Genomic DNA, 12,500 nt, shown 5'->3' on the forward strand with positions numbered 1-12,500 from the left:
ATTTGTTTTTTACAGTGCTGGGGATCAAACCCAGGACTTCACACATGGAAGGCAAATGGTCTACCACTGAACTATACCCCCATCCCCTTGAGGTTTTAATAGATATTGCACTGGAATTTATAGATTAATTTGAGAACTGCCATCTTGACAATATAAAGCTTTCTGTAAACATAGAAATTTTGTCCATTCATCTTTTAAAATTTTTGTGTGGTGTGTGTGTGTGTGTGTGTGTGTGTGTGTACACTCCTTGGGACCATCTAAATACTTGATCATATCATCTGGTTTTTTTTTTTTTTTTTTTGCATTTTTATAACTACCAAGTTTATTTTGAAAACAATCTTTTCTGACATATCCATGTGAATTTGAGATAATAGTGAAATTACCTGTATTTGCCTATAGCTTTTAAATACTCATGAAACATTTATTAACATATCAATACTTAAGGTCACCAACATAACTGACTGCTTAAATTATTTTTTCATACCTAAGCCAATTTACATTTGAGTTACCTGTGCATATAAAACAAACATACTCCTCAACCAACCATAGGATACATAGCATACAAGTGTCCTTTCCAGATATAATTAAATTTTTGGATACAAAGTAGCTCAAATGAGAGCAAATAAGCTGACTTTGTGAAATAAATCAGACAAAACCCAACAAATACTAAAGGTGCTAAAGATCAATCCCATCAGTCTGTCTCCTATCATGTGCACTGTGTGTGTGTGAGCTGAAACACCTGCTGCAACCATGGAGAGCCGCTATGGACAGGGTCACTGTGACTCTGGATACACAGATGAGCACAGGTGCCCTGGAGGCACTGGCCAGCCACACACAATCACTGCAGGGAGACCCAGCCATCCAACCTTACTGGGCACAGAGACTAACCTGGGCCTTCGGGTGTTTGTACTTAGTGGTTGGGGCTGTTTTTCTCTCTGCTCACTCCACTAGCATAATCAAGGCAAAGCGAAGGCTCCACTAGTCTAAGAACTCTCACTGAACCCTACAAACTGTCTTTGAGTCCAACATTTTTATTGATTCTTCTGTAGACACAGCTGGTTTCCACCTACAATGATCTGTCAGGTCAGGTCAGAGAAAACAGTCAGCTGAAGGGGCAGGTGGGGCCTGGGGCAAAGGAGTGGCAGCGCAGGATGAGGATGCAGAACGTGGATAGGGAGCGTCCCCAGCTGGTAGCAGGCAGGTGGTCCTAGTGGGCCTTCTCCAGGAAGGCTTTGCAGCACCTGAGACACTGCTGGTACACCACTTCAAAGTCAGCATCGTTCCCGTAATAGGGATCTTCAATAATGAGTTGCTTCTGTGGATCATAGCTTCCAAGCAGTTCAATTTTAGCTTTGCAATTTTTAACTTGATTACTTTTTCTATTCAAATCTCTCAGGTTGCTTTCATCCATACATCCATACATCACAATATATAGTCGAATGTGTCCAAATCTTCTTTGGTCACCTGCCGGGCAACGTGGTTCATGGGGATGCCATGCTTCCTCATGCAACTCTGCCCACGGTAGTCAGGGGGGTTCCCCACTTCATAGGTAGATGTGGCTGCACTGTCTATCCTCCAGTTGTCTAAATCGTTTTGATCAGTTGCAAGTTTTCTGAAAACTGCTTCTGCGATGGGTGACCGGCAAATGTTACCCAAACACACGAACAGCACGGACTTAGGACCATTCTCCGCCATCTTCAAACGCAGACACTCATATCATCTGTTAATAAAGATAATTTTATTTCTTTCTTTCCAATTTGGATATCTTTCATTTTTCCTGCCTTATTCCACTAGACAGAACCTCCTATACAAGGTTGACTGGAAGTAGCAAAAGTTAATATCCTTGACTTGTTCTTAATCTTGGGGAGGAAAACATTCAGTCCTTCACCATTCACTCTGATGTTAAATTATGGAATTTTCATTCATTACCTTTTTTTTTTTTAATACTTATTTTTTTAGTTTTCGGCGGACACAACATCTTTGTTTGTATGTGGTGCTGAGGATCGAACCTGGGCCGCACGCATGCCAGGCGAGCGCGCTACTGCTTGAGCCACATCCCAGCCCCCATTCGTTACCTTTTTCAAGTTGAGAAAGTTTCATACTATTGTTAGTTTTTTGAGAATGGGTGTTAGATTTCATCAGAAGATTTTTCTTCATCTTGGAGGTGATGTGTTTTTTGTCCGTTAGCCTGTTCATATAGTTATAACATTAATTAGTTTTCAAGATGTTGATCCAATATTGCATTTCTGAGATGAATCCCACTTAGTTGGGGATTTTTATGATGTTGGATGTGATTTGCTAATATTTTGTGAAGTATTTTTGCATCTGTATTCACAACAGGTTTTTTTTCTGTAGTTTTCTTGTGATGTCTTTAGTTGGTAATGCTAACTTCACTGAATGAGTTGGATGTGTTTCTTTTTCTTTTTCTGTGTATGTGTGTGTGTGTGTGTGTGTGTGTGTGCGCACACGCGCACACACTATAACCTGTGTTGGGGATTGAACTCAAAGGCACTTTACCACTGTACTACATATTCAACCCTTTTTATTTTTTTATTTTGAGACCAAGTCTCTCAAAGTTGCTTAGTACCTCACTAAGCTGCTGAGGCTGGCCTGGAACTTACTATCTTTCTGCCTCAACTTCCTGAGTTGCTAAGATTACAGGCATGTGAAAGTGTTTCTTATCTTATTTCTGTAAGAGTTTTTGAAGGATTTTTTTTCTAAAATATTTTATGACATTCACCAATGAAGCCACCTGGGTCTCTATCATTGAGATGAGATTTAGAATTTCCGATTCAATTTTTCTATTTGCTTGAAGTCTCCCTGAGAATGGGCACCTGCTTCTCCAAGGAAGCTGGATCCTTATAGTTAGGGAGATTCTTGCCCTACTAGCAGGGATTAAGTAAATCGAGAGCTTGTTTATAAACCCTCACATTGTTTCTCTCCCTTCTCTGGTACTTATCTTGCTGTTTTCCACTCTTGCCCACTCCACCTTTTTCTTAATTTCCAAATACAAGAAACCTTTGAGTTTATCCCTGGGTTCAGATTTCACCCCATATGCTTTCCCTAGATAATATCAGCCTTTCCTGTATGTAAGGGGTCTAAAGTCTTTTTTCTGGACCAACAGAGATTCCTATTTTCTCTTAGATATGCCCCACTATAACCTGTTCAAAATGAAAACCTTGACCTTACCCTCAACCCTTATCAACCCTGGTGCTCCCCATCTTCATCATGTAGCTCTTACCTTCCCAATTACTCATTCAGAAACCCAGCAGTGGGTTTTGGAGGGGAGAAAGATGAGAGTCACTTATTTCTTCTTCTTCCTCTCAACAGCTAAGGCACGACTTAGATCTCCGACCCCTATTTTAAATCCAGTTCTCTCCTCTGCCTCCACTCTAGTCCACACCATATCTTTTTTTTTTTAATTGTAGATGGATAGAACACATTTATCTGTTTTTATTTTTATGTGGTGCCAGAGATTGAACCCAGTGCCTCACACATGCTAGGTAAGTGCTCTACCACTGAGCCACAACCCCAGCCCCAAATCATCATATCTTTCTTAGAACCTGGATTACTACAGTGGTCTCCCTATGTCCACCCTTTCACCCGCTGCAGTCTCTAGTCAGCAGAATAACCAGAGTGGAATTATAAAGTTGCAAATCAAATTATAGCATGCCAAGACCCCTGCAGTGGCTTCCCAGGGCCTCAGGCCCTGTTCATTGGGGATGATTTGGGGGACAGTTGAGACACATCTCCCCTAACAGATAGGATGTGTGGCCCCAGGGACAGAGGGTTTGGGGGTACTTAGTCCCTCCATTCCAAGCAGAGTTCTCCCTAATTCTTTGTAAATATATATATTTCTTCATATCCTCCCAACAGCCTGATTGAAGAGACATTTTATAGATGAACAAACTAAAAGAGGAGTAGACCCATTTAATGTCACTCAACAAAAGGCAAAAAAATATCAATAGGTAACAAATTGTGATATGTCCAAATTAAGCAATGAAAGAAACAGATTACTGATACAACCACATGGGTGAATCATGAAATTATGATGCGCAGTGAAAACAGCCAGGCAGCAGAGTGTATGCTGTATGATTCCATTTATAAAACTCAACTGGGCATGGTGGTGCACACCTGTAATGGCAGCAACTAAGAAGGCTGAGGCAGGAGGATCACAAGTTTGAAGCCTACATGGGCAACTTAATGAGAACCTGTCCCAAAATTCAAAAAATAAAGGGCTGGGAATGTAGCTCATTGGTAAAGTACCCCTGGGGTTAATCCTCAGTAACACACACACACACACACACACTGTGTATATGCAAGATAATTGAATGTCAAATATGACTCAGAAGCAGCAGAACACTGATTCTCACTATGGCTCCTGGGTCCCCAAGGTCTGCTCTGTCATTTCCCAAGTAGAGGAACCTCTTCTGACCATATCAGGCTTTGGGTCCCAGGGTGGAGGTCTGGCTGGGATGATAAAGTGACCTGTGGGCTCCAAATGCATTGTGTTCTCCATGGTGTGAGGATCAGCTTCTGTGCTGGAGTCTGGGTGTGTGAAACCTGATCACTGGTCCTCTCACATGGGTGAACTTCAAGATCCTTCTTTTGTCATTTGACACAGACATGTGTCTTCATGTTGCATAGTCTTGCTGTTTTGCAGTTTTTAATTCCTCTATGCATATGCACATGCCTACCCCAAACATACCTCCACATATCACATAAACGCAGAAATATGCCTCATAATTCTGCTTTGCTAAACCAAATCCCCACTTTTTACTTTCCTATTGACATTTTCCTTGTTCTCCTGCCATTTTTATCAGTAGCCTCCACTTGTTAACACAATATACTATCTTTATTTCTTCCCATGTTCATGCAAACCATCTGTTTATACATGTCTGCATATCCATATTTGAAAGCTTTTTTCCATCTTCTCCATACCTTCTGCCAAGTACTAATCCATCCATCCATCTATTTATGTATTTATTTATTGGTAATAGGGATTGAACCCAGGGGCACTTAACTACTGAGTCACATCCCTAGTCCTTTTTTTTTTTTTTTGAGACAAGATCTTACTAAATTGCTAAGGTTGACCCCTAATTTGCAATCCTCCTGCCTCAGTCTCCCAAGTCTCTGGGATTACAGGAGTGCACCACCATGCCCAGCTATCCATTTTAAAAACCATGTCATGTCCCAGGGTGTATTTTTCTGCCAGTGAACCTCAGATGAGTTTCTCTTTTTTTCCAGATTTGGGTCATTTGATTTTCTTTTCTTTTTTTTTTTTTTTTAAGATTTATTGCTTTGCTAGCAAAGGAGAAACACAGGGGATTCCTGTCCCTAAAGGCTGTGATTCTCTTTTTTTTAAAAGAGAGAGTGAGAGAGAGAATTTTTTAATATTTATTTTTCAGTCTTCAGTAGACACAACATCTTTGTTTGTATGTGGTGCTGAGGATTGAACCCGGGCCGCATGCATGCCAGCTGAGCGCACTACCTCTCGAGCCACATCCCCAGCCCCCATTTGATTTTCTTGAAAGATTTTATGGTTTTGTTTTTAACAAATCATTCTTTAAATCCAGTTAGAATTTTTTTTCAGCTGTTTTTTATTTATTTATTTTGTCTCCAGGCAGCAATAAACAAGTTAAGCCTCCTCATTTGTTAAAAATCCCCTTTCCATATTTGATGGAACTGCTGTTTTGGATGTATATTCCTTTTTGTATATATTTGACCTGATTCTAGGTTTTCCTATTCTTTCAGTAGACCCTCTATTACCCCTTCTGGGCCACAGTCACTTTTTCCCAACTCATTCTTTCTCACAATTTTCTTACTATTCTTAAACAAATATTCTTCCCTGTAAATTTTAAGATTATTTTTATTCTTTTCAAAAACAAACACTATTAAGAGTCTAGTGGATTCTAATGCATTACATTTATGTATCTTAAGAAAACTGATTTATTCATGATATCAAATCTTATCATTTGTTGTGGATCTTTATTTTATTTTATTTTTGGTGGTGTTGGAGATTAAACCCAAGGTATTGTGTATGCTAAGCATATGCTCTACCACTGAGCTACATCCCTAGCCCCTAAAGTTTTTTTTGTTTCTTTGTTTTGTTGTTTTGTTTTTGTTATTGTCTTGAAATGCTAGGGATTTAACCCAGAGCCAGATTTTTTTTTTTTTTAATCAACAAATGCTGAAATTTAGGTATGGAGCTAAAGCAGTGAACAAAACTGATAAAATTTCATACCTCTTAAAGCTTAAATTCAAACAAGCCTTGTTCTTTCTGTGCCCCTTCCCCCGCCCCAGATCTTATTTTGTGGCTTTTAATAAAATTGGGCTCTAATTTGGAGCAAAATTTTACTTAATCTTCAAGAAACTAAAGGAAACCTAACCTGGAAGTTTTAGAGCAAGAAAGGATTTGACTTCACATCTGCTGGGCATAACTGACAGTGTTCATGAAGGACACTGGATTCCAGACTCCAATGAGAACAGGAAACAGGGTTTTATTAAGTTGCCCGTTTTGGCCAGGCATGGTGGTGCACAACTGTAATGTCAGCAACTTGGAAGGCTGAGGCAGGAGGATGACAAATACCATTTTCTCTACCATGGGGAATAGGGTTTGAAGGTCTCAGATTATTCTGTTCAGCCCACTTGGTAACACTACTCCAGGTCACTATATGTTGTCTCCCTTATCCCTCCTCTCACCCACCAGTGGGTGTTACCAGGTTTTAGATGGCAAGGGAGTTAGAGTTTGGGCTATAGGCAGTGAACCAATTTCCCCATGAGGAAACCATGACTTGGTTTCCTCACTGAAAGTTGCAGATGATGTGTATAGTTTGTTAAGACAGTACTGAGAACTAAATGAGACACTTATGGAATGTGACATTCAGATAATGATAGCTATTATTATGCTTCACAAAGAGGAATCTTGCTGCCCCCATTATTAAAAATCCAATGTCCCCAAGGGGTTGTACACCACAGCCCCTGGAAAGAGAGAGTTTTCATTAAGTCATTTCTATAGCAAACACTTGCATGCTAGGGGTAGGCTGCAGGAAAATACTGAGAGTGTGACTCCCCATGGACCTCCACAGGGAAGTGTCCAGGAGGCACTGATATACAAGTCAGGGTTCAGGGAAAAGTTCTGACAAGCTTTGTGATAAAGTTGGCGGCATAAAGGAAGTAAAGGCAGATGAGGAGGCTGGAGGCCAACTACTCTGTCTTCCTGGCTCCTCTGTCCTTGTTCTCCATTTCTCTCCATGGACCCTGCCCTGACCTTAGGGATTCCAAATCTCCCTAACCCCCCACCAAGGGCCCAATTTCACTGATCTCCTCACCCCAGTTCATCCAGTTCAGTCCAGTTTCTAAGAGTTTATTCATTCACTCAGTCATTTATATCAGAAACTTTTTATTGACACCCCCACCCTTTCTTCTCAAGGATGATATGATCTCCTTGGAAGAGTCTGGATATGTGAAGGGGCATTTGGTTGTCACAGTAACTGGGCAAGAAGCAAGGGTATTAGGTGTCTTGCACAAAAGAAACTGCCCTCCCAAGGACACCAGAAGCATCTCATTGAGAAATTCACTCCACAGCCAGCTGGCTGGGAATATAGCAGATAATGCCAACACGGCTTTGAGAATTGTGAGTGAAGGGATGAGGGGAGTCCACTTCTGCCCTGGGAGAGCAGGGAGGCTTCCTGCAAGGGGTAACTTATGAGCTATGCCTTGGAGGATTAGTGGGACCTACAGACAGAGGAGGGGCAGGAAGTCCAGGCAGAGAGAAGCAGTGTGCAAAGGCACAGTGCAGTGTTCAGCTCAGGGTTGGGGGTGCTCCGCAAGGGGGCACCCTGGACTGTACAGGAAGGAGGTGCCGAAGGCAGCAGAGGGAGGTGGATGAGTGGGGTAGGGGAAGCTGTCCTCGTCAGCCCTAGAAATTACTCAGGATGTTGGAGATGATGTCGTACTTGGCTTTTCTCATATGCTTCCCTGGCCGCAGGCGGCAGATTGCCCAGGAAATCCTCAACAGGGTCATCATCAGAACGTATCACCCTGTTGACCTGCAGGAACGATGCTGGATGGTCACCACCATGACTGTCATGGATCGTCCTCTTTCCTGCCCTGCCCGGGGCCCTCCCTCAAGGCGGGATAGAGGAGACTGAGGCACGGGCGGGGAGCATGTGATGCAGCTAAGACGCCCCGGCTCCCACCCGCCACCCGCCGGGCCCAGAGGCCGTGGGCAGGCCTGGGGGAGAATAGGGGAGTTTCGAGGGATCTCCCGGGCGGAGCGCAGGGCCACGACTATCTCTCAGGAAGTCGGATCCCTCCTCCTCGCACTCTAGAGCTTGATGGGCCAGAGCAGGATCCCGTTTCCCCGAGGCTCCCTGCGCTGCGCCAGTGACCCACGTGGCTGCGCCGCGGTGACGGTAGCACCCGGACAAAGCCAGCCCTAGGGGACGGTGTACCTACAGGGAATCCAGACCGCGGCTTTCCTGTGGTCGGCCCCTGCTGTCCCTGTCACCACCCGATGGCTCACCTGTGTCGGGTTCTCGCAGACCCTGTCGCAGGTAAGGATCAAGAAGCTCACCCTCCGCCGCGAGGATTCTCCAGTGCAAGTTCGCTCCTCCTGCGGCGAGCCGGGCGGGAGCTGTAAGGGTCCAGCCACCCTCCACGACAGCGCCCCTGCCCGGCCCCCAAGGGCGAGCCGCACCCGCGCCAACCCCACGGCTCCAGCCCGTGAGAACCCCAGATATCCTCACACCATAGGCACCAGCCAGAGCAGGAGTGCGGGGCCATCGCTGGGAAGGTCCCAACGGAGTAGATGATGCCCATGAAAATAAGGGAAGTCCAGGTACGTTATTAAACGGGAAAAGGCATCCGTGAGTTAGAGGAAAACCGTGTTTGTTTAGAATATATGTGTGCATAAAAAAAGATACCGAGGAAGATGCATCAACGGTTAGTGACTGTCCCTGGGTAGTGGGGGTTGCTGATCAGAAATTTTTTTAAATGTGAAGTACCAAAATAAGACTTTAAATGTTGTTTTCCAATTTATTTCTTTTAAAGCAGTGGTCTCGGGGCTGGGTTGTGGCTCAGTGGTAGAGCGCTCGCCTAGCACGTGCAAGGCCCTGGGTTCGATCCTCAGCACCACATAAATAAAATAAAGATATTGTGTCCAACTACAACTAAAAAAATAGATATTAAAAAAAAAAAAGCAGTGGTCTCCCCTGGCACAGTAGGGAAGGCCTGCTTGGCAATAGTGTCCTGTGTGGCCCCTCTCAGAGACTCAGGAGGCTAAGGCAGGAGGATCAAAAATTCAAAGCCAGCCTCACCAATTTAGCGAGACCCTGCCTCAAAATGAAATAAAATAAAATAAAAAGGACTGGGGATATGGCTTAGTGGTTAAGCACCCCTGAGTCAATCCCTCATAGCGTAAATAAATAAATGCAGTGGTCTGGAGGGGGACTATGGTCATGCTTTGTTCTTTTTTAGGGTATATTGCTTTTGTAATAAGGATTGACAATATATTGGAGGAAAAATAAGCAATAAGGAAAATCTGACTTTGAAAAAGGCTTCCACATTCAAAACTTCTGGAAAGGTGGGCAGTTGAGATGCATGGAGGCAGACAGTATCCCGTTTAGCCAAAGAGAGGAGAGGGCCTCTCCCCTCACCCAAGACTGGGAGTTGGAGGGATGAGACTCACCCCGCCTTCCCGGAAGGCACATTCTTGTGGCTGGCTCCTTGGGGTGGAAATGCATACTGTCTCTTTAATGGTGAAGTTGAGTGGGATCCTGATGGTAAAGTTCTAAAGAAACAACAGAAAATTCATGACCATCTCCCTTTTACAGATGAGGGAATGAAGGCACAGAGAGGTTAAGGTGACATGGTGAAACTGGGACTTAGCACTTGCTACCAAACCTGGGGCTTGTTAAGATTAAATCAGCAGATTTAAGGTGTGCAGTCTTTTGAAAAGAAATCCAAAGAATACCACTCACTACCTATATGACCTTCCTACCTTTGCTTCTTAATATCATTGCCTGTGAAATATGAACAAGAACCCCTGCTCTGACCCTCAGCTGCCTGAGAGAGCTAACAACAGCTGAGATGGGAAAGCTGGAAACCCCCAAAGGCCAGACTGGTCCACTTGAAAGGGCTCTCACATTCCCTCAAACCCAGGACCTGACCCCCTGCTGGATGAAACACCAAACTGGCCAGCCAGGCAGTGGTCAGGCTGAGATTATAATCTGGTTTTACCTTCAGGTGGAAGAAACATAATAATAATAGCTGATGTCAACCACGCACTTTGTGCCTGTGCCAGGCACTCTGCCTGCCCATCAGCCTCATGGGTATATGACCCCTGGTGCTTGCTTCCCAGGTAGAGCCCACAGACACTCACCAACCGAGGTGGAATGGCTTCCAGCAGCCGGAAGAGAGGCTTTCCCCGCTGCCCCCTATTGTAGATGTTCACAGCCCTGTTGACGAAATCTTCATATCTCAGACGGCGATGGGCCTCACAGGACACTACTGCGAAGCCCACCACCAATACAAGTGCCTTCCAGGCCCCTGCCATTGTCTCCTCTCTGACACACTGCCACCTTCAGCCCCTTTTAGGTCTTACTCAGGGACCTTGCCTAAAGGCTTCTGGTGACACATGAGGCTCAGGCCTTCCTGAAAGGGGGGCTAATCCTTTCCTTGGCTAGAAACCAAGTGTTGGGCAATGTTATGAAATACCATTGGCCAAGAGGGACAAGAAGATTTGGCAACAGCCTAGGGCCTAGAGTGAGGTGAGAGCCCTGAACTGGAGCAAGGGACCTTTGTGGTGGCTGGACACAGACCCTTCACTCTGGGCTTTGATTCTCCACTTGTGCCACAAGAGGTCCATTCAGAGAGTCCAGTACAGGTCTCTGCTGTCTCTATCTGGTAGATCTGCTTTGATCCCAGAATCAAAGATATTACCCACATGGAACTTGGATTCTATTCCATAATACATCTGCAACTGGATCTTTTTTCCAAGTTAGTAAAACTCTTTTTATTGAGATAAATTTCATGTAGCATAAAATTCACACATACCCCCTTTTGAGGGAGGGTGCTGAGGATTGAACTCTAGGCCCTGTATGTGATGCTTTATAATCCCAGCTCCAGACCTATCCTTTTAAAATGTACAATTCAGAATATTTTCATCACCCCCAAAAGAAACCTTGCACCCATTTGCACTCATTCTTTTCTTTTCTCTTCCCTCAGGCTCTGGCAACCACTAATCTACTTTCTGTCTTTATGATTTACCTACTTAGGGCATTTCATGTAAATGAAATTATATATTACGTGGCATTTTGTTTCTGACTTCTTTTGCTTGGCACAGTTTTTTTGTTTCATTTATGTTGTAGCATATCTGTATGGAGTACTCTTTATTCCTTTTTTTTTTTTTTTTTTTGGTACTAGGGTTTGAACCCAGGGGTATTTAACCACTGAGCCACATCCCTAGCCCTTTTTATTTTGAGATAGGGTCTTGCTAAGTTGCTTAGGGCCCTGTTAAATTGCTGAGGCTGCCTTCAAACTTGAGATCCTCCTGCCCCAGCCTCCTAAGTCACTAAGATTACAGGGGTATGCCACCATACCCAGCCTCTTTATCCCTTTTTATGGCTGTATGGTATTCCATTGTACAGATATAATACATTGTATTTATTCATTCTTTAGTTGATAGACCTTTGGGTTGTTTTCATGTTTTGGTTATTGTGAATAATGTTGCTATGAATATTTGTGTACAAGGTTTCGAGTGGAGATATTTTCAATTATCTTAGATCTACACTTAGGAGTGGAATTTCTGATATGATAACTCTATGGTTTAACTTTTTTTAGTTGTAGATGGACACAATACCTTTATTTTATTTATTTTTATGTGGTACTGAGGATTGAACCCAGTGCCTCATGTGGGTTAGGCAAGCACTCTGCCCCTGAGCCACACACAACCCCAGCCCATGGTTCAACTTTTTAAAGAACTGCTAAGTTTTCCAAAGAGGCTGTATTATTTTACATTCTTACTAGCAATCTGTGAGGATTCCAATACAATCCACATTCCTTGTCAACACTTGTTATTATCTCTTTTTTAAAAAGGGGTTGTGGCTCAGCAGTAGAGCGCTCACCTAGCATGTGAGGGACGCTGGGTTCAATCCTCAGCACCACGTAAAAATAAAATAAAGGTATTGTGTCCAACTACAATTAAAACAAAATATTTTTAAGAATAGTCAAGTTGTATTTCATTGTGGTTTCAATTTGTATTTTTTTTTAAAGAGAGAGAGAGAGAGAGGGAATTTTTTTTTAATATTTATTTTTTTAGTTTTCGGCAGACACAACATCTTCGTTTGTATGTAGTGCTGAGGATCGAACCCGGGCTGCATGCATGCCAGGCGAGCGCGCTACCGCTTGAGCCTCATCCCCAGCCCCTCAATTTGTATTTGTATTTGTATTTTCCTAATGACTAATGAAGGTGACTATCTTTTCATGTGCTTATTGTC

The 12,500-nt window shown here is 43.4% G+C and overlaps 1 protein-coding gene and 1 pseudogene across 1 annotated transcript; both read right to left on the reverse strand.

Moving 5' to 3' along the window:
* Positions 1–1,149: 1,149 nt before the first annotated feature.
* LOC143409567 (low molecular weight phosphotyrosine protein phosphatase pseudogene) lies at positions 1,150–1,707 on the reverse strand (annotated as a pseudogene).
* Positions 1,708–7,928: 6,221 nt separating this feature from the next.
* LOC143399779 (15 kDa protein B-like) lies at positions 7,929–10,558 on the reverse strand. Its single transcript, XM_076856758.2, has 4 exons — positions 10,385–10,558; positions 9,692–9,793; positions 8,528–8,617; positions 7,929–8,051 (listed from the first exon to the last, which is right to left on the reverse strand). Exons 1-4 carry the CDS (start codon positions 10,556–10,558, stop codon positions 7,929–7,931), a joined length of 489 nt encoding a protein of 162 aa, XP_076712873.2.
* Between the last annotated feature and the right edge of the window lie 1,942 nt (positions 10,559–12,500).

The sequence above is a fragment of the Callospermophilus lateralis genome, chromosome 1, assembly GCF_048772815.1.
Source record: "Callospermophilus lateralis isolate mCalLat2 chromosome 1, mCalLat2.hap1, whole genome shotgun sequence".
Lineage (NCBI taxonomy): Eukaryota > Metazoa > Chordata > Mammalia > Rodentia > Sciuridae > Callospermophilus > Callospermophilus lateralis.